This window comes from Mirounga angustirostris, unplaced genomic scaffold (genome assembly GCF_029215605.1).
Source record: "Mirounga angustirostris isolate CCGP_5_RB_7025 unplaced genomic scaffold, mMirAng1.0.hap1 SCAF_5, whole genome shotgun sequence".
NCBI lineage: Eukaryota > Metazoa > Chordata > Mammalia > Carnivora > Phocidae > Mirounga > Mirounga angustirostris.
This window is the reverse complement of record NW_026991713.1, coordinates 173,707,694-173,732,381: the sequence shown is the minus strand read 5'-3', so window position 1 is coordinate 173,732,381 and position 24,688 is coordinate 173,707,694. Positions and strand designations below refer to the sequence as shown.

The 24,688-nt window shown below is 39.6% G+C and overlaps 1 protein-coding gene across 1 annotated transcript in view; it reads left to right on the top strand.

Annotated features, from left to right (window-relative positions):
- LOC129045735 (cytochrome P450 3A12-like) overlaps positions 1-22,042 on the top strand; it is a 36,698-nt gene extending 14,656 nt beyond the window's left edge. Inside the window, exons 5-11 of the mRNA XM_064590332.1 lie at positions 304-417; positions 679-767; positions 2,085-2,233; positions 13,854-13,981; positions 16,547-16,613; positions 19,718-19,878; positions 21,752-22,042. Coding sequence (XP_064446402.1) covers positions 304-417; positions 679-767; positions 2,085-2,233; positions 13,854-13,981; positions 16,547-16,613; positions 19,718-19,878; positions 21,752-22,042 — 999 coding nt within the window. The remainder of the gene's footprint in view (positions 1-303; positions 418-678; positions 768-2,084; positions 2,234-13,853; positions 13,982-16,546; positions 16,614-19,717; positions 19,879-21,751) is intronic.
- The last annotated feature ends 2,646 nt before the right edge of the window (positions 22,043-24,688 follow it).

Genomic DNA, 24,688 nt, shown 5'->3' with positions numbered 1-24,688 from the left:
AATCCTCTGTATTCCCCTGGAGGAGTAGTTTCCCTGCCAAATTTTCCCATACCACATTTACATTGAAAAGGAGGTGGACTATAAAGGCTGGAAAACACATCAGGTGGCTGGATGTGTCCTCAGTCTTGCAGAAGGCTAGGCATTGGGGATAAATATCTGTTGCTCACCTACCACAGGACCTACTATTAAGTTGATAATCACTAAATATTTGTTGAGTAATTTCTGCCTGTTTAACAAATTTTCCACAACCTTAGAGACCTCCAAAACTTATGTAGGGCAAATTGTGTTTTTCTTTGACTCTAGTGTTTTGGTCCAGTGGGATTTATGAAAAGTTCAGTTTCTTTGTCTGATGATGAAGAATGGAAGAGAATGCGAACATTGCTGTCTCCAACCTTCACTAGTGGAAAGCTCAAGGAGGTAAGAAAAGAAGAGGACTTTCAATGAGAAAGTTAAGGAATACATCTGGGGGCTGGTAGGAAATAAGATCATATTCCATCTTTAAGGGGTAGTATGCTAAATTTGGGCTTCCTAAAAATGGTCTTTATCTTCATGTCCTAGGAAAGACATGATAAGGTTTGTTATTAAATGTCCCTTACTGCCACGTGCTTATGAAAGCCACATCATTCTTGGACTTCATTTTCCAATTTAACTTCAGGTGGTGGTATATTTTGTGTGTAGATGTTCTCCATAATTGGCCACTATGGAGATGTGTTGGTGAGGAACCTGAGGAAGGAGACAGAGAAAAGCAAGTCCATCACCTTGAAAGAGTAAGTAGGAGTACAGCTGCTGGGATTCCAACTCTGTCACAACACTTTCTAGCTGTTGCCTCAGAGCCAAATCCCCACTGTTGAGTTACTCCAGCAAAGAAACATGTGGTATCACAATGCCAGTAGGTCATCCAAGAAGAGGTAGTTCACCTAAAAAGGTAGGGCCACCAGAAAAGAAAGGGTCTTCTTTTGTACACACGAGGCAGGATTCATTTATCTGCTTAGCTGTCACCTAGGATATTCTGGAAGATAAAAATACGTGGTTGAAAAGAAGACACATGATTGTATCAAATCTTTGAGTGTAGAGGGTATGGAATGGTGGAAGGGGAAGGCACTTGGTACATATTGGTGGGCACTGGGTGGGGCAGGAACATTAACATGTGGAACTTGGAATGATGTAAACCCCTTCTCAGTTTTGTTGAGGGTATTAGCAAAATACTAAATATTAACTTTTATGACCACTTGTCCTTCTTTCAATCTCAAAAGAGAGAAAGTCCTGCCCATGGGATGGGTAGGGTGACCATATTTTTTTGTGTAAACTGAGATATTTTTTAATTTTACTAAATGAAGAGATGTATGTTGGTACTCTCCTGGGAAAACTAGTGGCATGTGATCACATATGTCATCCCCTAAATCAATTTTGGATTGATTTATTTAATGTATATTTTTAAAGTAGGAATGTTTTAGGTTCTTACATTTTCTAGAAATGAGTGAGCCCTCAGAGCGAGCTAAGATCGCTGGAATTGAGACAGAGTGGGTCTTTCAGGAGACTTAGCAGGGGTGTAGAGAAGAAGGGATGGTGTTCCTGGCATTACAGAACAGGGTGTTGGTGTTCTGTCATGTGCTGAAGAGGAATCAGCTCTGAGCGTAGATACTGTGGTGAAAGAAGATCCAGATCAGTTTCACCTTTCTTGACTCCCTGAGGAAACGTTAATTATTCCACCCTTGGTCCTGCTCAGACACAGTGCTTACCCACCTTCTACTGCCCATACACAAAAGACATTACTGTAATTTGTCACACTTTGGGTCTCTATCACTCCATGACTGAGCTCCTTGAGCTCAGAAATGTGTCTGATTTGCTCTAGTGTCCCCATCACCCTAGCACAAGGCCAGCTCTATCACTGCCACCTCATGAACACCACATGAGTGAGTGTGATGGCATATAGACTTTTCAGATGATGCAGTAGGTGGTTCTGAAAGTGTGGCTCTTGTCTTGCCTGGGCATGGGTATCTACATGCACTTCTTGCTGCATGTGTTGGATAAGGATAGTAAAGAGGTGTTGATCTTAATTATCCATGTCTTTGTTTCTCTCACAGCATCTTTGGGGCCTACAGCATGGATGTGATTACCAGCACATCATTTGGAGTGAACATTGATTCCCTCAACAACCCACAAGATCCCTTCGTGGAAAATATTAAGAATTTCTTAAAATTTGATTTCCTTGATCCATTATTCTTCTCAGTGTGTACGTACAGTACCATTTTTCTTTTTATCGTCCCATCCCTTTTTTTCCCTTCCTTCCTTCCTCCCTCACGTCTTCCCTTCCTACCTATCTACAACAATTTTACTGAGCTATAACTTCATATAACATATATGTCCCCCATTTATTTATTTATTTATTTATTTATTTATTTATGTTAGTCACCATACAGTACATCACTGGGTTTTGATGTAGTGTTCCATGATTCATTGTTTGTATATAACACCCAGTGCTCCATGCAATACGTGCCCTCTTTAATACCCATCATGTGAAATAAGTCAAGCAGAGAAAGTCACTTATCATATGGTTTCACTTATTTGCGGAACATAAGGAATAACATGGAGGACATTAGGAGAAGGAAGGGAAAAATGAAGGGAGGGAAATCAGGGAGATGAACCATGAAAGACTATGTCCCCCTTTTAAAATGTACAGTTCAAATTTTACAGTCTGAGTGTTCATCATCCAAGGAATGGATAATGAAAATGTGGTATGTATATACCATGAAATCTTATTCAACCATAAAAATGGAAGGAAATTCTGTATTTGGGCAACATGGATGGATCCTGAGGGCATTATGATAAATGAAATGAGTCAGACAGGGAAAGACACATATTGTATGACCTCAATTACATGTGGAATAAAAAAAAAAACAATATAAGAAACCAAGTCATACAAAAAGGAGATCAGATTTGTGGTTATCAGAGGCAGGGGTTGTGGGGTGGGACTTGAATGAAGGTGACCAAAGGTACACACTTTCAATTACAAGATAGATGAGTCCTGGACTGGTAAATACAACATGATGACTATAGTTAACACCGCTGTATGATGTATTCATAAGTTGCTAAGAGAGTAGATTGTAGAAGTTCTCATCATAATGGCAGAAAATTTTGTTTTTATGACTATATGAGATGATGGATAACTAATCTTATTGTGGTAATCATTTTTTTTTCTCATTGCTGTCAGTGGGAGAAATTCTTTTTATTTTATTATGTTATGTTAGTAATCATTTTTTATATATGTATGTCAAGTACATGCAGTACACCTTATCTTACACAATACTGTATTACTGTATGTCAGTTATAACTCAATGAAACTGAACTCTGCTTGGTGCATTCAAAGATATGTGTAACATTTAGTTCAGTCAACTGTTGGAATATTGTTATCAACACAGAAATCCTGTACTTTTTTACTATCACTTCCCACTTTCTTTAGCCCTAAGCAGCCACCAATCCTCTTTCTGTCTTAATAGATTTGTCTCTTCTGGACTCTTCATACAGATAAAATCATGTAACGTGTGATCTTTGTGGCTGCCTCCCTTCATTAGCATGATGTTTTCAAGTTTCATCCATGTTGCACTATGCATCAGAATTCTCTTTTTATGGTCAATTAATACTCCATTATATGGACATATTGCATTTTGTTTATCCTTCCATCATTTGATGGACATTTGGGCTGTTTCCAACTCTTGGCTACTGTGAATAGTGCTACTATCCACATTCATGCACAAGGTTTTTTAAAAAAAATTTTTATTGTTATGTTAATCCCCATACATTACATCATTAGTTTTAGATGTAGTGTTCCCTGATTCATTGTTGTGCATAACACCCAGTGCTCCATGCAGAACGTGCCCTCTTTAATACCCATCACCAGGCTAACCCATCCTCCCACCCCCCTCCCCTCTAGAACCCTCAGTTTGTTTTTCAGAGTCCATCGTCTCTCATGGTTCGTCTCCCCCTCCGATTTCCCCCCCTTCATTCTTCCCCTCCTGCTATCTTCTTCTTCCTTTTTTTTTTCTTAACATATATTGCATTATTTGTTTCAGAGGTACAGATCTGTGATTCAACAGTCTTGCACAATTCACAGCACTCACCATAGCACATACCCTCCCCAATGTCTATCACCCAGCCACCCCATCCCTCCCACCCTCCCCCAACTCCAGCAACCCTCAGTTTGTTTCCTGAGATTAAAAATTCCTCATATCAGTGAGGTCATATGATACATGTCTTTCTCTGATTGACTTATTTCGCTCAGCATAACACCCTCCAGTTCCATCCACATCATTGCAAATGGCAAGATCTCATTCGTTTTGATGGCTGCATAATATTCCATTGTATATATATACCACATCTTCTTTATCCATTTATCTGTCGATGGACATCTTGGCTCTTTCCATAGTTTGGCTATTGTGGACATTGCTGCTATAAATACTGGGGTGCATGTACTCCTTCGGATCCCTACATTTGTATCTTTGGGGTAAATACCCAGTAGTGCAATTGCTGGGTCATATGGTAGCTCTATTTTCAACTTTTTGAGGAACCTCCATACTGTCTTCCAGAGTGGCTGCACCAGTTTGTATTCCCACCAACAGTGTAGGAGGGTTCCCCTTTCTCTGCATCCTCACCAACATCTGTCGTTTCCTGACTTGTTAATTTTAGCCATTCTGACTGGTGTGAGGTGGTATCTCATTGAGGTTTTGATTTGGATTTCCCTGATGCTGAGCAATGTTGAGCACTTTTTCATGTGTCTGTTGGCCATTTGGATGTCTTCTTTGGAAAAATGTCTGTTCATGCCTTCTGCCCATTTCTTGATTGGGTCATTTGTTCTTTGGGTGTTGAGTTTGATAAGTTCTTTATAGATTTTGGATACTAGCCCTTTATCTGATATGTCATTTGTAAATATCTTCTCCCATCCTGTCGGTTGTCTTTTGGTTTTGTTGACTGTTTCCTTTGCTGTGCAAAAGCTTTTTATCTTGACGAAGTCCCAATAGTTCATTTTTGCCCTTGTTTCCCTTGCCTTTGGCTCTGTGTCTAGGAAGAAGTTGCTGCAGCTGAGGTCAAAGAGGTTGCTGCCTGTGTTCTCCTCAAGGATTTTGATGGATTCCTGTTTCACATTTAGGTCTTTCATCCATTTGGAGTCTATTTTTGTGTGTGGTGTAAGGAAATGGTCCAGTTTCATTCTTCTGCATGTGGCTGTCCAATTTTCCCAACACCATTTGTTGAAGAGACTGTCTTTGTTCCATTGGACATTCTTTCCTGCTTTGTCAAAGATGAGTTGACCATAGAGTTGAGGGTCCATTTCTGGGCTCTCTATTCTGTTCCATTGATCTATGTGTCTGTTTTTGTACCAGTACCATGCTGTCTTGATGATGACAGCTTTGTAATAGAGCTTGAAGTCCGGAATTGTAATGCCACCAGCTTTGCTTTTCTTTTTCAACATTCCTCTGGCTATTCGGGGTCTTTTCTGGTTCCATACAAATTTTAGGATTATTTGTTCCATTTCTTTGAAAAAAGTTGATGGTATTTTGATAAGATTGCATTAAATCTGTAGATTGCTCTAGGTAGCATTGACATCATCACAATATTTGTTCTTCCAATCCATGAGCATGGAATGTTTTTCCATTTCTTTGTGTCTTCCTCAATTTCTTTCATAAGTATTATAGTTTTCTGAGTACAGATTCTATGTCTCTTTGGTTAGATTTATTCCTAGGTATCTTATGGTTTTGGGTGCAATTGTAAATAGGAATGACTCCTGAATTTCTCGTTCTTCTGTCTTGTTGTTGGTGTATAGGAATGCCACTGACTTCTGTGCATTGATTTTATATCCTCCCACTTCACTGAATTCCTGTATGAGTTCTAGCAGTTTTGGGGTGGAGTCTCTGGGGTTTTCCACATAAAGTATCATATCATCTGCAAAGAGTGAGAGTTTGACTTCTTCTTTGCCAATTCAGATGCCTTTTATTTCTTTTTGTTGCCTGATTGCTGTGGCTAGGACTTCCAATACTATGTTGAATAGCAGTGGTGATAGTGAACAACCCTGCCGTGTTCCTGACCTTAGGGGGAAAGCTCTCAGTTTTTCCCCATTGAGAATGATATTCGCTGTGGGTTTCTCATAGATGGCTTTTATGATATTGAGGTATGTACCCTCTATCCCTATACTCTGAAGAGTTTTGATCAAGAAAGGATGCTGTACTTTGTCAAATGCTTTTTCTGCATCTATTGAGAGGATCATGTGGTTCTTCTTCTTTCTTTTATTAATGTATTGTATCACATTGATTGATTTGCGGATGTTGAACCAACCTTGCAGCCCAGGGATAAATCCCACTTGGTCGTGGTGAATAATCCTTTTAATATACTGTTGGATCCTATTGGCTAGTATTTTGGTGAGAATTTTTGCATCCATGTTCATCAGCAATATTGGTCTGTAATTCCTTTTGATGGGGTCTTTGTCTGGTTTTGGGATCAAGGTAATGGTGGCCTCATAAAATGAGTTTGGAAGTTTTCCTTCCATTTCTATTTTTTGGAACAGTTTCAGAAGAATAGGTATTAATTCTTCTTTAAATGTTTGGTAGAATTCCCCTGGGAAGCCATCTGGCCCTGGGCTTTTGTTTCTTGGGAGATTTTTGATGACTGCTTCAATTTCCTTAGTGGTTATAGATCTGTTCAGGTTTTCTATTTCTTCCTTGTTCAGCTTTGGTAGTTTATACATCTCTAGGAATGCATCCATTTCTTCCAGATTATCTAATTTGCTGGCATATAGTTGCTCATAATATGTTCTTATAATTGTTTGTATTTCTTTGGTGTTGGTTGTGATCTCTCCTCTTTCATTCATGATTTTATTTATTTGGGTCATTTCTCTTTTCTTTTTGATAAGTCTGGCCAGGGGTTTATCAATCTTATTAATTCTTTCAAAGAACCAGCTCCTAGTTTTGTTGATCTGTTCTACTGTTCTTTTAGTTTCTATTTCATTGATTTCTGCTCTGATCTCTATTATTTCTCTTCTCCTGCTGGGTTTAGGCTTTATTTGCTGTTCTTTCTCCAGCTCCTTTAGGTGTAGGGTTAGGTTGTGTATTTGAGACCTTTCTTGTTTCTTGAGAAAGGCTTGTATTGCTATATACTTTCCTCTTAGGACTGCCTTTGCTGCATCCCAAAGATTTTAAACAGTTGTGTTCTCATTTTCATTTGTTTCTATGAATTTTTTAAATTCTTCTTTAATTTCCTGGTTGACCCATTCATTCTTTAGTAGGATGCTCTTTAGCCTCCATGTGTTTGAGTTCTTTCCGACTTTCCTCTTGTGATTGAGTTCTAGTTTCAAAGCACTGTGGTCTGAAAATATGTAGGGAATGATCCCAATCTTTTGGTACCGGTTGAGACCTGATTTGTGACCTAGGATGTGATCTATTCTGGAGAATGTTCCATGGGCACTAGAGAAGAATGTATATTCTGTTGCTTTGGGATGGAATGTTCTGAATATATCTGTGAAGTCCATTTGGTCCAGTGTGTCATTTAAAGTCTTTATTTCCTTGTTGATCTTTTGCTTAGATGATCTGTCCATTTCAGTGAGGGGGGTGTTAAAGTCCCCTATTATTATTGTATTGTTGTCCATGTGTTTCTTTTCTTTGTTATTAATTGGCTTATATAATTGGCTGCTCCCACATTAGGGGCATAGATATTTACAACTGTTAGATCTTCTTGCTGGATAGACCCTTTAAGTATGATATAGTGTCCTTCCTCATCTCTTATTATAGTCTTTGGCTTAAAATCTAATTTGTCTGATATAAGGATTGCCACCCCAACTTTCTTTTGGTGTCCATTAGTATGGTAAATGGTTTTCCACCCCCTCACTTTCAATCTGGAGGTGCCTTTGGGTCTAAAATGAGTCTCTTGCAGATAGCATATCGATGGGTCTTGTTTTTTTTATCCTATCTGATAGCCTGTGTCTTTTGATTGGGGCATTTGGCCCATTTACATTCAGGGTAACTATTGAAAGATAGGAATTTAGTGCCATTGTATTGCCTGTAAGGTGACTGTTACTGTATATTGTCTGTGTTCCTTTCTGGTCTGTGTTACTTTTAGGCTCTCTCTTTGCTTAGAAGACCCCTTTCAATTTTTCTTGTAGGGCTGGTTTCCTGTTTGCAAATTCCTTTAGTTTTTGTTTGTCCTGGAAACTTTTTATCTCTCCTTCTATTTCCAATGACAGCCTAGCTGAATATAGTATTCTTGGCTGCATATTTTTCTCATTTAGTGCTCTGAATATATCATGCCCGTCCTTTCTGGCCTGCCAGGTCTCTGTGGATAGGTCTGTTGCCAATCTAATGTTTCTACCATTGTAGGTTACATATCTCTTCTCCTGAGCTGCTTTCAGGATTTGCTCTTTGTCTCTGAGACTCATAAGTTTTACAATTAGATGTTGGGGTGTTGACCTATTTTTACTGATTTTGAGGGGGGTTCTCTGTGCCTCCTGGATTGTGATGCCTGTTTCCTTCCCCAAATTAGGGAAGTTCTCTGCTATAATTTGCTCCATTATACCTTCTGCCCCTCTCTCTCTTTCTTCTTCTGGGATCCCAATTATTCTAATATTGTTTTGCCTTATGGTATCACTTATCTCTCAAATTCTGCCCTCATGATCCAGTAGTTGTTTATCTCTCTTTTTCTCAGCTTCTTTATTTTCCATCATTTGGTCTTCTATATCACTAATTCTCTCTTCTGCCTCATTTATCCTAGCAGTTAGAGCCTCCATTTTTTTTTTTAAGATTTTATTTTTTTATTTGACAGAGAGAAACACAATGAGAGAAGGAACACAAGCAGGGGGAGAGGGAGAAGCAGGCCTCCTGCAGAGCAGGGAGCCCAATGTGGGACTTGATCCCAGGATCCCAGGACTTGATCCATGGGATCATGACCTGAGCCGAAGGCAGACGCTTAATAACTGAGCCACCTAGGTGCCCCTAGAGCCTCCATTTTTGATTGCACCTCATTAATATCCTTTTTGATTTCAACTTGGTTAGATTTTAATTCTTTTATTTCTCCAGAAAGGGTTTCTCTAATATCTTCCATACTTTTTTCAAGCCCAGCTAGTATCTTTAAAATCGTCATTCTGAACTGTAGTTCCAACATCTTCCTAATGTCCATATTGATTAGGTCCCTGGCAGTCGGTACTGCCTCTTGTTCTTTTTTTTGAGGTGATTTTTTCCGTCTTGTCATTTTGTCCAGAGGACAATAGGTGAATGAGAGAACAAAATGCTAACAGGGTAACAATGACCCCAGAAAAATATACACTAAACAAATCAGAAGAGACATGAAACCAGGGGAAAAGAAAGGGAAAGAAAGAAAAAAGAAAAAAAAGGAATATGATCAAATATGATCAGGCTGGTGCATAGATCAGTGCCACACACTAGATTTTGGTCATATTTTGGTCTGTTAGAAGAAAGTGCCTCCCAAAATTTTAAAGAAAGAAAAACTTATATATGTACAAAAATAAGGGTAAATACAATGAAGGGATGGACTATGACTGTAAAGATGAAAATTATAAAAGATTTTATAAAAGGAATTGATAAGATAAGAAGTTGGTTGAAAAAGAGAAGAGGAATTAAAAAAAAGGGGGGGGGGGAGAGAACGTGATCAGGCAGGAGACTAGAACAAAGCCACACTAGAGATTCAGGGTATATTTTGGTCTGTTAGAAGAAACTGTATCCCAAAATTTTAAAGAGAGAACAACTTATATATATATACACCAAAAATAAGGGTAACTACTATGAAGGGATAGAATATGACTCTAAAAATGAAAAATAAAAAAGATTTTTAAAAAAGGGATTGATAAGATGTTGGTTGAAAAAGGGAAAAAGAAAAATTCAGAAAAAGAAAAAAGAAAGAAAATTTTAAAAATTAACTTTGAAATACTAAAGAATAATGGGGGAAAAAGCCATGAATTCTATGTGCTGTATTCCCCTAGTGCTGGAGTTCTGCCATTCTCATTGATCAGTAAACTTGGTCTTGGCTGGCTGTTCTTGCTGATCTTCTGGGGGGAGGGGCCTGTTGCCATGGTTCCCAAATATCTTTGCCGGAGGCAATTGCCGGGCCGGACTAAGTAATCTGTTCGGGTTTGCTCTTGGGAGCTCTTGTTCCCTGCAAGCTTTCCGTACAGCTTTGGAGGACGTGAGTCAAAATGGTGGCCTCCCAATCTCTGCCCCGGAGGAGCCGAGAACTCGGGGCCTCGCTCCTCAGTGTGCCCCCAGAGAAAAGCAGTCAGTCACTCCCGTCTCCCGGGTCTCCGGCCACACTCCATGCTCACCTGGCCTGTGACTGAGCGTTTCTATCTCTGGCCCCCAACCCCGTGTGGAGTCTCCAAACCAGCAGATTCCTGTGGTGAGCTCTCACACCACTTCTCCTGGGGGAGGAAGGGGAGTCTCCCTGGATCTGTCGCTTGTTGGGTCCCTGCTGGAAGAGCAGTGGCCCAACTGTGCTGCGGATCCTGGTTTATGGCAACCCCGGGCTGAAAGCCCGCTCCTCGCCTCCGTCTCTGCTGCTGGCTTCCCCGCTCCGATACCTGGGAGCTCTGCTGCACTCAGGCACCCCCGGTCTTCCTGTGACTCCGAGGGTCCCGAGACCAGAGTGTCCCAGAGAGGGTTCCACCCACTGCTTAGCCACTGGAGTGAAATCCCTCAGCAGAGCAGACTTCTAAAAGTTCTGATTTTGTGCTCCGCGGCTCTATCACTTGCCAGTAGCCGGTGATGGAGGCTCCCTCCCCCCGCAGTCTATCTTCCTGAATATCACCTCAGATTCACTTCTCCACACATCCTACATTCCAGAAAGTGGTCGCTTTTCTGTTCAGATAGTTGCTGCTATTCTTTTCTTCAATCTCCTGTTGAGTTCATAGGTGTTCAGAAAGGTTTGATCCCTATCTAGCTGAATTCCTGGGACCAGACCAAATTTAGGTTTCCTACTCCTCCGCCCTCTTCCTCCTCCCCACCCCAGCAAGTTTTTATATGCTTCTTGTCTATTTCATAACTTCTTCAGATAGATGTGTGTTCAAATTCTTGCTCATTTATAGTTCAGTCATTGCTCTGTTTGGTTTTGGGTTGTAAGAGTTCTCTGTATCTTCTAGATAAAAGTCCCTTATCAGATATATGACTTGCAAATTTTCCCCCCATTCTGTAGGCATCTTTTCACTTTCTTCATAGTGTTCTTTGTAGCATGAAATTTTTAATTTTGATGATGTACAATGTACGTATTTTTCCTTTTATTGTCTGTGACTTTAGTGTCATATTTAAGAATTTATTGTAAAATCTGAGGTCATTGACTTGTCCCAGCACCATTTATTGACAAGACCATTTTTATTCCATTGAATGGTATTGGAAGCCTTCTCAAAATTCAGTTGACTGTAAACACATGGGTGTAATTTTGGACTCCAAATTCAATTCCATTGATCTTTATGTCCCTCCTTATGCCTGGACCACAACGTCTTGATCATTATAGCTTTGTGGTAAGTTTTGAAACTGGAAGTTGGAGTTCTACAATTTTATTCTTTTTTCTTTCAAGATTGTTTGGCCATTCTGGGTCCCTTACGATTCCATATGAATTTTAAATTCAGTATGTCAATTTCTACAAAGAAGCCTGCTAGGATTCAGATAGGGAATGCATTAATCTGTAGATCAGCTTGAGGAGTATTGCCATCTTGATAATATTAAGTTCTAATCCATGACCATTAGATGTTTTTCCATTTACATAGATCTTTGTTAATTTATTTCAACAATATTTGTGGTTTTCAGAGTACAGCACTTCTTTTGTTAAAGCTATTCCAAATTTCCCAATTAAACCATTTGGCTCTCAGCTTATATTTATGGAGAGATACCAATAAATACATTTCCTTGTTATAAGAAAAAGCTACTCCTAAGTATTCTGTTCTTCTTGATGCTTTGTAAAGGAGTATATTCCTAATTTCACTTTTGGATTTTTTATTGCAGTGTGTGAAATGCAATTGATTTTGTATGTTGATCTTGTATCCTGAAACCCTGCTAAACTGGTTTATTAGTTCCAATAGACTTCTATTGCATTCCTTTAGATTTTCTATGTACAACATTATGTTCTCTAGTAATAGAGATGCTTTTACTTCTTTATTTCCTCTATGAATAACTTTTGTTTCTTCTTTCTTTCTTACCTTTTTTTTTTTTTTCACACATTTCCTGGCTAGAACTTCTAGTACAATGTTGAATAGAAGTGGTGATAGAGACATCCTTGTTTTGTTTAATCTTAGGGGAAATTGTCCAGTCTATATCCATGAAGTGTGGTGTTAGCTCTGAGTTTTTCATAGATGCCCTTTATCAGGTTGAGGATATTCCTTTCTGTTCCTAGTTTGTTGAGTGCTTCTATTGTTAAATGCTGTTGGATTTTTGTCAAATACTTTCTCTGCCTGTATTGAGATTACCTTGTGGTTTTTAAAAAATTTTGTTGTTTTATTGTATTATATGACCTGGAGTTGCTGGGATAAACCCCTCTTGGTTATGGTATAACCTTCTTTTGATATGTTGCTGGGTTCAGTTTGCCAGTATTTTGTTGAGGATTTGTGCATCCGTGTCATAAGACACATTGGTCTGTAGTTTTCTTGTTCTGTGTTATCATTGCCTGGTTTTAGTATCAAGGTAACACTGGCCAGGTAGAATGAGTTTGGAAGTGTTCCTACCTCTTCTATTTTTTGGAAGAACTTGTGCAAAATCGGTATTGACTGCACTTTAAATATTTGCTAGAACTCACCTGTGAAACCATCTGGAGCTGAGCTTCTTTTTGTCAGTAGTGTCTTCACTACTAACTTAGTCTTTTTGTCTTTCAGATTGCCTGTGTTTTTTGTATGTCATTTTCTAATTCATCTTTTTCTAGGAATTCTTCCATTTCATCTAATTTATTGGCATTCAATTGTTCATAGTATTCCCTGTAGTCTTTTTTATTTTTGTAATGTCCTCTTTCACTTCTGATGATAGTAATTGGAATCTCTTCTCCTTTTTGCTTGGTCAGTCTAGCTAAAGGTCTTTTGAAAGAATCAGCTTTTCTTTGTTTGAATTTTCTCTTGTTTTTATTCTCTATTTCCTAAGTTTCTGCTCTTGTCTGTATGATGTGCTTCATTCTGCTTGCTTTTGGTTTAGTGTGCTCTTCTATTTTCGGCATGTTTTTGAAAGAAAGCTGGGTCATTGATTTGAAATCTTGGTTCTTTTTAAAGGTAGGCATATATAGTAATAAATTTCTTCCTGGTCATTGCTTTTGCTACAACCATGAGTTTTGGTATGTGGATTCTTCATTTTTTGTATTCTCCAAGTAACTCTAAAGTGCCCTTTTGATTTCTTCTTTGCCAAGTGGCTGTAATAGGAGTGTATGATGTAATTTCCACAGATTCATGAGTTTCCATGTTGTTTGTGTTCTTGTTTTCTAATTTTATTCCATTGTAGTTGAAGGGCATACTATGTATTATTTCCATCCTGACACAATTTCTTAAAAAGAGTGATTAATTAAAGTAGCTTATTATGGTCTGGTGTTTCCAAAGAGGCTCTAGTCCAAAAATAAAAGGCTAAGAGATCCAGGAATGTAATCCTGTTCCCTTGGTCACTCCAAAGATGTGGCAGGAGACACTGATCTGACTGTTCTAGTGGTGGCCCATATGTGTGACTTGCTCTGGCTCAGACATTGGCTTGAAAGTTCAAGTAAAGGTCATAGAGGGAATAACTCCGATATGAATGAATCCTGATGTTTTTTAATCCTCAGGTTAGTAGACCAAATTATAATTGCTCCAGGGCAATTTTGCATTTTCACTGATATTTCCATTGTTTTTTTTTTTTCCCTTATAGTACTGTTTCCATTCCTTATCCCAGTTTTTGAAAAATTAAATATCTCACTATTTCCAAAAAGTGTTACTGATTTTTTCATGAAATCTGTAAAAAGGATGAAGGAAAGTCGCCTCAAAGATAAACAAAAGGTAAATCTGGTGGTGGTTACATGTGCATGTTCACTTTTGATCTTTTATTGAGCTGTATTCATCTGATGTGCACACTACTAAGTATGTTTTTATTGTAGGTAGAGAACTATAGGGTTTAGAGCAGGAGACTTCTAACATTTTAGAGAGAATGAAGAAGGTAGCGGTCAGGGAAGGAGATAAGAAGATGAGTCAGAGAGACAATGTTTAAAATTTAAGAATAATGTTTAAAATTTAAGAATAAGCATGCCAACGAGTATGTCACTGCATAAACTTTGGTGAGAGAAAAACTACCACTTACCTTAAGTGGTAAATTGTCAAAGCATAAAAATTACTGTGTACAATCATTTTCCTGGTAGTATGATTTTGCCAGATCTTACATTGGCAAAGGATCCCTTCAATTCTAAGCCTCGTTTCTTACACATTCTCTAGTGGAAGTTCCCCTCAGGCACCTAGTTATGTTAAATTTGAGGATATCATAGTGTGGAGTGAGCAGGTGTCTTCTTTGGACCCTGAGGCTGCAAGCTGGCCAAGTAGGCTTTGCCTTCCTGAGGCCTGGCGGCCAGCACTAGGATGGATGTAGGACAGGAAGACAGGGTTGGTACTCCAGCATGTCTCTGAAGATTGTACAGAGTTCTGGGAGGGTGGGGCATTGGAAGATGTTGACATGGAAGCTGCCCGTGGACTCTGCAGAGGTCAGGGGATTGGTCTATGTGGGCATTCATTAAGAATTGAGGCTGGAAAAACAAAAGGACTGAAGTCGGGCACTTTCTCCTAAGCTAGTAGGTATGACAGGAGAGGGAGCAGGCAACTCTTGGGCCAGTCAGCTGTGTTCAAAAGCCAGAGAAGCTGAAGATCAGAGAGAGCAAGAACCAAAAAGCAATGGGACATAATGGCTGGATTCCTGTAAAAGAAATATTGTGCTCTCCAAGATTTGTAGCTGGATGTAATCATCAAGACAGTATGGCACTGGCACAAAAACAGACACATAGATCAATGGAACAGAATAGAGAGCCCAGAAATGGACCCTCAACTCTATGGTCAACTCATCTTTGACAAAGCAGGAAAGAATGTCCAATGGAACAAAGACAGTCTCTTCAACAAATGGTGTTGGGAAAATTGGACAGCCACATGCAGAAGAATGAAACTGGACCATTTCCTTACACCACACACAAAAATAGACTCCAAATGGATGAAAGACCTAAATGTGAAACAGGAATCCATCAAAATCCTTGAGGAGAACACAGGCAGCAACCTCTTTGACCTCAGCTGCAGCAACTTCTTCCTAGACACAGAGCCAAAGGCAAGGGAAGCAAGGGCAAAAATGAACTATTGGGACTTCATCAAGATAAAAAGCTTTTGCACAGCAAAGGAAACAGTCAACAAAACCAAAAGACAACCGACAGGATGGGAGAAGATATTTACAAATGACATATCAGATAAAGGGCTAGTATCCAAAATCTATAAAGAACTTATCAAACTCAACACCCAAAGAACAAATGACCCAATCAAGAAATGGGCAGAAGGCATGAACAGACATTTTTCCAAAGAAGACATCCAAATGGCCAACAGACACATGAAAAAGTGCTCAATATCGCTCAGCATCAGGGAAATCCAAATCAGAACCTCAGTGAGATACCACCTCACACCAGTCAGAATGGCTAAAATTAACAAGTCAGGAAACGACAGATGTTGGTGAGGATGCAGAGAAAGGGGAACCCTCCTACACTGTTGGTGGGAATACAAGCTGGTGCAGCCACTCTGGAAGACAGTATGGAGGTTCCTCAAAAAGTTGAAAATAGAGCTACCATATGACCCAGCAATTGCACTACTGGGTATTTACCCCAAAGATACAAATGTAGTGATCCGAAGGGGCACATGCACCCCAATGTTTATAGCAGCAATGTCCACAATAGCCAAACTATGGAAAGAGCCAAGATGTCCATCAACAGATGAATGGATAAAGAAGATGTGGTATATATATACAATGAAATATTATGCAGCCATCAAAAAATGAAATCTTGCCATTTACAATGACATGGATGGAATTAGAGGGTATTATGCTAAGTGAAGTAAGTCAATCAGAGAAAGAGAAAGTATCATATGATCTCACTGATATGAGGATTTTGAGAAACAAGAAAGAGGATCATAGGGGAAGGGAGGGAAAAGTGAAACAAGATGAAACCAGAGAGGGAGACAAACCATAAGAGACTCTTAATCTCAGGAAACAAACTGAGGGTTGCTGGAGGGGAGGGGGGTGGGAGGGATGGGGTGGTTGGGTGCTGGACATTGCGGGGGGGATGTACTATGGTGAGCGTTGTGAATTGTGTAAGACTGATGAATCACAGACCTGTACCTCTGAAACAAATAATACATTGTATGTTAATAAAAAATTTTAAAAAAAGATTTGTAGCTGGACATTTTTGTTCATTGATGCCTCTGAACACTAGTAACTTCTGGATGTAAAGGGGCCATATTCTCAGGAAAGAATTTAGGTACTGCACCCCTGTTTTATTTTTGACTTCACAAGTGACTTTTTGTCATTGAAATATCTCTTTCTGTTTCTAGCACCGAGTAGATTTTCTTCAGCTGATGATTAACTCCCAGAATTCCAAAGAAATAGACACCTATAAAGGTAAGTAAAAAGAGGTTCAGATGGCTCTTGATGGGGCGATTCAGAGAAAGGGGGTGGTTCTGAGGTATATGGAAGATTTTCAGCAGATGGAATATCAGAATATCAAAGAAAGACACATGTTCAGATACAAATGGTAGCCAGAGCATTTTTCAGAAGAACACAGCCACAGTTTGTTCATAGCTTGAAGAGCAATGATAGACAAAGCTGTCAGTGCTCTGCCACATGGGAGCTTGTTTCCAATGTCAGTCCTCCAGCCTAATCCAGATCCACTGAATCAGACCCTCAGCCTGAAAATTCACATCAAGGCTCATCACATCAGGAGGTACCTGACCCCAGTGTTGGTGACCTTCACTTGGAACACTTGGTTAAACATGTGTTCACTGGCTTAATCTATTCCAATTTTTTTTTCCTTTTGTAATTAAGAAGTAACTTGTGCAGGATGCCTTTGTGATTGTGCACATAACGGTGTTTGTCTTTAAACCATCACCTACTACTTTTACCATCCATGGATGGTATTTGACTAAAACCATTATTACTATGATGGTTGCAAAATGATGACTTTCTACTTCCACCATTTCTTCTACATTTGGAGTGATAGTTCATTGTTAGGGTGAGCTTTCCATTCATCATCATTATTATATTTATTTATATATGCCAGTATGATCTTAATATTAATAACTTAGTCTCTTACATCATTTTTTTAAATTTAGATTGTCAATTCTTTCAGATTTGTCCTCTAGAAGCCATTTAAGTGGGCTCCTATACCCATTTTTTTCGTTCTTCTTTTTTTTATGTTTTCTATAGACTTTGTTTTTTTATAGCAGTTTTATGTTCGCTGCAAAATTGAGTGAAAGACACAGAGATTTATCCCATATTCCTTCTGCCCCACCTACCTATAGCATCTCCCACTATCAAAATCCCTCACGTTGTGGTAATTTTGTTACAATCAATGCCCCTACAATGACAGATTATTACCACCCAAAATCCATAGTTTAAATTACAGTTCACCCTTGGTGTTGTACATGCTGTGGGTTTAGACATACTTATAATGATGTATATCCACCATTACAGCACATAGAGTATTCTGTATCCTTTGCCCATTTATTTTCTGAGCATTTCCTTGCATTCTGGTGTGAGACATTCCAGGTTTCTCTTCTGTTTCCCCTGATGAGCCCTGGAATCAGCCATTTCTCCAAGAAGCTCTGTTTCCTTTTAGTGAGAAGTGGTATTTAGAAAGCAAAATCTGGGATCTAGGAGTGCTCATTGCTACAAGGGTTTCTTTGTTTCTATTTCCTCTCAGTGGGCCAAGCAAAGAACATCAAATATATTTACACAGGACTGATGAAGATAAATATTTCTATATCCATAACCAGTGATGTAATTATGGTCTCTGCATCTGAAAGAAAAAAGGAGTCTTGATTTATAGTTGTTTCTATGACCGAAATATTCCCATTGTGGTCAATTTTAAGCTATCTATGGTTTGACAACCATCTCACAAAATTCTTGAATATATAACAGTTGATTCTAGAGAAAAATGATGGGGTTACTCTATCACACCACTAGTATATAATATATATAGAGAGAGATAGATAGATAGATAGATATAGATATATATAACTATGTCTACTTTTATTCTATCTAACCATCTCTCTATCTATCTAGTTCTACTACTTTCTGTGATGAAGGAAATATTCTATATATGCTTGGTTCTATGAACCACTACACACATGTGGTTATTGAGCACTTGACATGTGGCTAGTGTCACTGAAGATCTGAATCTTATATTCTATTTAATATAATTAAGTAAAACTTAAATATAAATAGCCACATCTGGCAAGTGGCTACCTTATTGCACAGCACAGCTCTAAAGTTTGATTATCATGGGGTTCATGGTAATCGAGAGCAAGAATTTGATAGTTGAATTTATCTACAGCAGCATCACAGAAAGTATGACTGGGAAATCAGAACTCTATAGACCTTTCTTACACTTTTTTATGGTTTTTAGTTGTGAATTATGTGTTTGTGGCAAGTGCCAAGTTCATTTCAGTGCTCTACATATCTAAATGTCCTGATACAGTTCTGATCAAAGAGATCAGAGCATGACCATGCTGTGTTTCTGCCAGGAGAAAATCAAAGGAGATGCCAACTTATATTCAGAGTGGGGCCGTTCACTAAGGAAGGTCACTGATTCAGGCCATGATTGAATAGGCATTGCTAATTCCATTCACTGCATTCAGCTTGTCTATATTTCTTGTCTGCCAGTACCCTGCTATTGACACATTCTTTCTTCTGCTCCTTTAATGGCATGGATTATCCTAGTTCTGTCCCACTCTTCTCACTTTGTCTGTGTCATAGTTTCTGTACACCTTGGAGATCATCCACTTGAGAAGTTGTGTGCCAGGTCTTCTATTAGCTGAGACCTCAGAAAGGTATAATCTGTGCTTCTCAAGGTAGGTTGTGCACACAAATCACCACATCTCATGAAAGGTCAGATTTTGATTTGATACTTTTAGGGTGAAGTTTGAGACTCTGCATTTCTAATAATCCCAGATGCTGCAGATCCCACACTTTGAGCAGCAAGAGTTTATCTGTAGCTCAATTGTGTTCTCTTAAGTTCCTGCAAATATGTTTAGATGAAAGATCATTCATTTTTCCTGACAATTAAGCCTTAGCATTGCAAACTCTCTAATGAGATTTAAGTTCTGTTTAAGCTGGAAGGATTTAAATTTTCCTGGGGGAGAATGTTATCCCATGTGACTTAGGACTGAAGTCCTTTTAGGATTCTGGATACTGAAAACTCTGTGTACATTAGACAGAAATGCCAGCTCCTGAAATTACCTATCTGTGTTGCTGGGGAGGGTGGCATAAGCAGGAGCAGATGGCCAAGAATAGTATAGACCATGGGAATAACCAGATCAAGACAACTTCTAGCTTTTCTGGCTCTGAAAGGTAGACATCAGAGTGAAAATCACTGTGAGTTTGATTCTGAATTGCTTTTACATTTTTCCCCAAGGGAATTGGGAGTTTCCAATAGATTTCTCATCATCTAAACTGTGATGTTTTATATTCACCTGCTCTAGCTAAAATGTCTTTGCTTCTTTTAGCTCTCTCTGATCTGGAGCTCGTGGCCCAATCTATTATCTTTATTATTGCTGGCTATGAGACCACTAGCACTTCTCTTTCCTTCCTTGTATATGAATTGGCCACTCACCCTGATGTCCAGCAGAAACTGCGGGAGGAGATTGATGCGACTTTCCCCAATAAGGTGAGCGGTACCTACCTGAAGAGGGAGTCAGGATAGGCTTGGTTATGTCTCAGTGACACACTAGCCCTCAAACCAAGTGGGTTTTCATAGAAAGGTTTACTTCTAACTCATTAGCATGTCCAGCATGGGGGTGAGTCTGCTTCATATAGTTATTCAGTGATACTGGGGAAAGAGGCTCCACTTTCTTATACCTGCATTATCTGGAACTTGGGGACTAATTGTTGGCTGGGGAACAAGGAACTAGTGTTGCTCTCTTGCTTTTCAAATGTTTGGCCCTGAACTGACATCCATCTCATCAGTTCACAGCCGATTTGCATAGTTTCCCTTAAGTTCCCATGGGCTGGGAACTATGGGGGTCTTCATGGTTATTGGGTGGACAGTGAGTGTCTCTGCCACACACCCTATGAAATGGCAACCCTATTATTTCCATGTAACAATTCAGGAAACTGGGCTACAGAGAGACATCATAACGTTTTAAATTATCATATAACTAGTGGTGAAGAAGCCAAGCTAGGAGCCAGGGTGCCTAGATCCTGATCGACCTCTAACCTCTACAGTGTTGGCTCTTAAATATAACACCACACCTGGGTGGCTCTGTCGGTTAAGGGTCTTCCTTCGGGTTGGATCATGGTCCCAGGGTCCTGGGATCAAGTTCCACATCGGGCTCCCTGCGTAGTGGGGAGTCTACCCTCCCTCTGCCCCCCGCCCCTGCTTGTGATCTCTCTCTCTCACTCTCTCCCTCTCTCAAGTAAATAAAAAAAAAAAAAATATATATATATATATATATTTTATATCACCAAGTGATAGGCACATATTGACCACACTGTTTACCAATCCCTGCCCAACCTGGAGTTCCCTACTTAGGAAGAGACCTGGCCTCTCGGGCTGGAGTGGCTTATTTGGCAAACAGTGAAACCCTGAAGCAACAACAAGGAGACCCTTCCAGCAACAGAGGGTGGACTGAGAGTAGGGTTCTGATCCTCTATATAACGTTCCATAGAACTGAAATTGTGTGTCCACATTTGGTAGCATCCAATCTTACCCTTCTTTTGCCCTACTTGGGTTGAAAGGAAGTAGTGTCTCCCCCAATTATTTATACTTTTTATATAATAGAGTGTTTCTCTCTAAATACTGTAAATATAATTGAAAAGCTAGGAAGCAGGATATTTCCGCTAGAAGAATTTATGTGAAAGAGGGGATATTTTGTGTTGCATGTTCTTCTTCCATAGTGCAGATGTGTGACCCCTGTTTTGAAAGGGAACAGTGACTTCAACATATTTCACTTAAGACTAAGGGTCATAGGGAAGGACAAATAAAATAAGAGAAAAACAGAGAGGGAGGCAAACCATAAAAGACTCTTAAGTATAGGAAACAAATTGAGGGTTGCTGGAGAGGAAGAGAGGGAATGGGGGGATGGGGTAACTAGATGATGGGCATTAAGGAGGGCACCGGATGTAATGAACACTGGGTGTTATATGCAACCAATGAATCACTGAATTCTACCCCTGAAATTCATAATACACTCTATGTTAACTAAATTGAATTTTTAAAAATTTTTTAAAAAGATTAAGGTTCACAATCTATTAGTCACTTTAGTTCACATGAGGAAGAAAAACCATACCTGGTATTGGGAAGGATTCAGGTCCTGTTTAGGGGGTTGTCCCTGCAGTCTCCCCTTGTCATTACTATTGCACACATGTCAGTGGGCCATTGAGCAGGTCAAAGGACATGGTAGACATTAAAATGTCCATAAATGCCCTTTATCAAAGCAAATTATTCTTAGGTGTTCCTAACTCTTCAGTAGCAGTGTGTAGAGTGAGTTGAACGTTGATCCCAAATCTCAATGTATCAAAATCTGTTTCTTTCCTTCCAGGCATTGCCCACTTATGATGCCCTTCTACAGATGGAGTATCTGGACATGGTGTTGAATGAAAGTCTCAGATTATACCCAATCAGTGGTAGACTTGAGAGGGTCTGTAAGAAAGATGTGGAAATCAGTGGTGTATTCATTCCCAAAGGGACAGTGGTGATGGTGCCGGTCTTTACTCTTCACCGAGACCTGGATCTCTGGCCAGAGCCTGAGGAGTTCCGTCCTGAAAGGTACAGGGAACCCTGGAAAGGGGAACCCACCCTCATGTTGAAGGATATTCTGATATTTCCTTAGTATAGATGACAAGCATGTGGTTGTACAATTATTTATTTGTACATCTTTTTGTTTTTAGAAGTATTTTTCTTATTACAAAATGATCATTGTTGTCAAAATTTTGCAAACTGTAGTTGAGAAAAAAGAAAATTAATGTCATCACCAGTCACATACATCATTATTAATCATGTGATATATGTCCTTGTGGATATTTTTCTGTGCATACATAGATTACTAAAAGTTAGGATGGCATTATATATTTTTTGAACTACTTACTTAATGTAACAGTAAGCTATAAAAACATACTATATTTGTGTTTGTGATTATATGCATATACCATAATATACTTCACCATTATCTCATTTAAGAAAATGGGGCTTTTTTTCCCTTTAAGTTTTTCTGCTCTGTCTAGCTCTCTGAATTTACTCCTCACATTCTCACATTCCATTTTTGTAACCCTGGACCACAGATTCTGATAGCTGTAGTGTGAGAGCAGAGGCTGTTGAGCTGAGTTCACATCGCCGGCAGGAGGAACAACCTCCTGAGGACGGAGGTGTGCAAAGGTCCTGTGCTGTCTGTGGCTGCAGTCCTGTGTCAGCTCCCACCTCTGTCAGGATCAGGGGTTCATCCAAAGCAAGCTCATCTGCTCTCTAGCTGTCTGAGACATCCTCCTTGGAGGGTTCTTGAGCTTTCTGTTCTGATCATTCAGAGCAGAGTGTGGCTTTGGGTGCAGCTTGAATTCTGCTAAAGTCCGTGCTTTCCTGTTTATTGTATTGGTGAGCAAAATTTGGATGAACTTTTTAGGGATCTAGACGTTTAGCCCCTACCCCTAACTCCCTGCTGGCAGAGCCCTTCTCCTGTTGCATGGTGTCCCTAGTGCTAGCAATACATCTACACATAGTACTTGCTGAAAGAACTCAAGAATGACCAAGTCATCCGTTTTCTAGACCAGGAGACCTGATGGTTCCCATAAGCTCAGGAGTTCCCTCTCCTGTAGCTTCTCGAATGGAAACCAGAGAGCACTCCTGGTACTTGTCTGTGATTGATTCAGCCACGAGAGGAAGTGCTTACCTATGTGTGTCAGGGACTGTGCCAGGCGTATGAAATCCATGTATTAAAAGTGCCTATTATGGATAATTTTATTAAAGATTTTATTTATTTGAGAGAGAGAAACAGAGAGAGAGAGAGACGGGGGAGAGGTAGAAAGAGCACAAGTAGGGGGAGGGGCCGAGGACCAGAGAGAAGCAGACTCCCCACTGAGTGGGGAGCTCAAGGTGGGGCTTGATCCCAAGACCCTAAGATCATGACCTGAGCCAAAGGCAGACCCTTAACCAACTAAGCCACCCAGGTGCCCCTACTGTGGAGAATTTTTGACATATGCACAAGCATATTCTATAGAGACAAGTCTATGAAATACTTTTAATGAATCTCTATGTGCCCATCACCTGCCCAACAACCACTAACCCATATCAGCTGCCCCATCCACACACCATTATAATTCCTTATCTGTTTTCCGTATTACTTTAAGCCATATCATCTGTAAACATTTCAGTATCTTCTCCATAATATAACAAGGTTTTTTTTCTTTTCATTCATCTCCTTTTTTAAAAAAATTTTTATTATGTTAGTCATCATACAGTACATCATTAGTTTTTGATGTGTTCCATGATTCATTGTTTGCATATAACAGCCAGTGCTCTGTGCAATACTTGCCCACCTTAATACCCATCACCAGGCTAACCCATCCCCCCACTCCCCTCCCCTCTAAAACCCTCGGTTTGTTTCCCAGAGTCCATAGTCTCTCATGGTTCATTTCCCCCTCCAATTCCCCCCCCCTTCATTTTCCCCTTCCTTCTCCTAATGTCCTCCATGCTATTTCTTATGTTCCACAAATAAGTGAATCCATATGATAATTGACTTTCTCTGCTTGACTTATTTCACTTAGCATAATCTCCTCCACTCCCATCCATGTCGATGCAAAAGTTGGGTATTCATTCTATCTGATGGCTGAGCAATATTCCATTGTATATATGGACCACATCTTTATCCATTCGTCTATTGAAAGGCATCTCAGCTCTTTCTACAGTTTGGCTATTGCAGACATTGCTGCTATGAACATTGGAGTGCATATGGCCCTTCTTTTCACCACATCTGTGTCTTTGGGGTAAATACCCAGGAGTGCAATTGCTGGGTCATAGGGTAGCTCTATTTTTAATTTTTTGAGGAACCGCTACACTGTTTTCCAAAGTGGCTGTACCAACTTGCATTCCTACCAACAGTGTAAGAGGGTTCCCCTTTCTCCACAAGCTCTCCAACATTTGTTGTTTCTTGCCTTGTCAATTTTTGCCATTCTAACTGGTGTAAGGTGGCATCTCAATGTGGTTTTGAGAATAGACCACATACTGGGTCACAAATCAGGTCTCAACTGATACCAACAGATTGAGATTATTCCCTGCATATTCTCAGACTATAATGCTTTAAAACTGGAACTCAATCATAAGAGAAAATTTGGAAGAAATTCAAACACTTGGAAGCTAAAGACCACTCTGCTTAAGAATGTTTGGGTCAACGAGGAAATCAAAGATGAACTTAAACATTTCATGGAAACCAATGAGAATGAAAACACATCGGTCCACAACCTATGGGATACTGCAAAGGCAGTCCTAA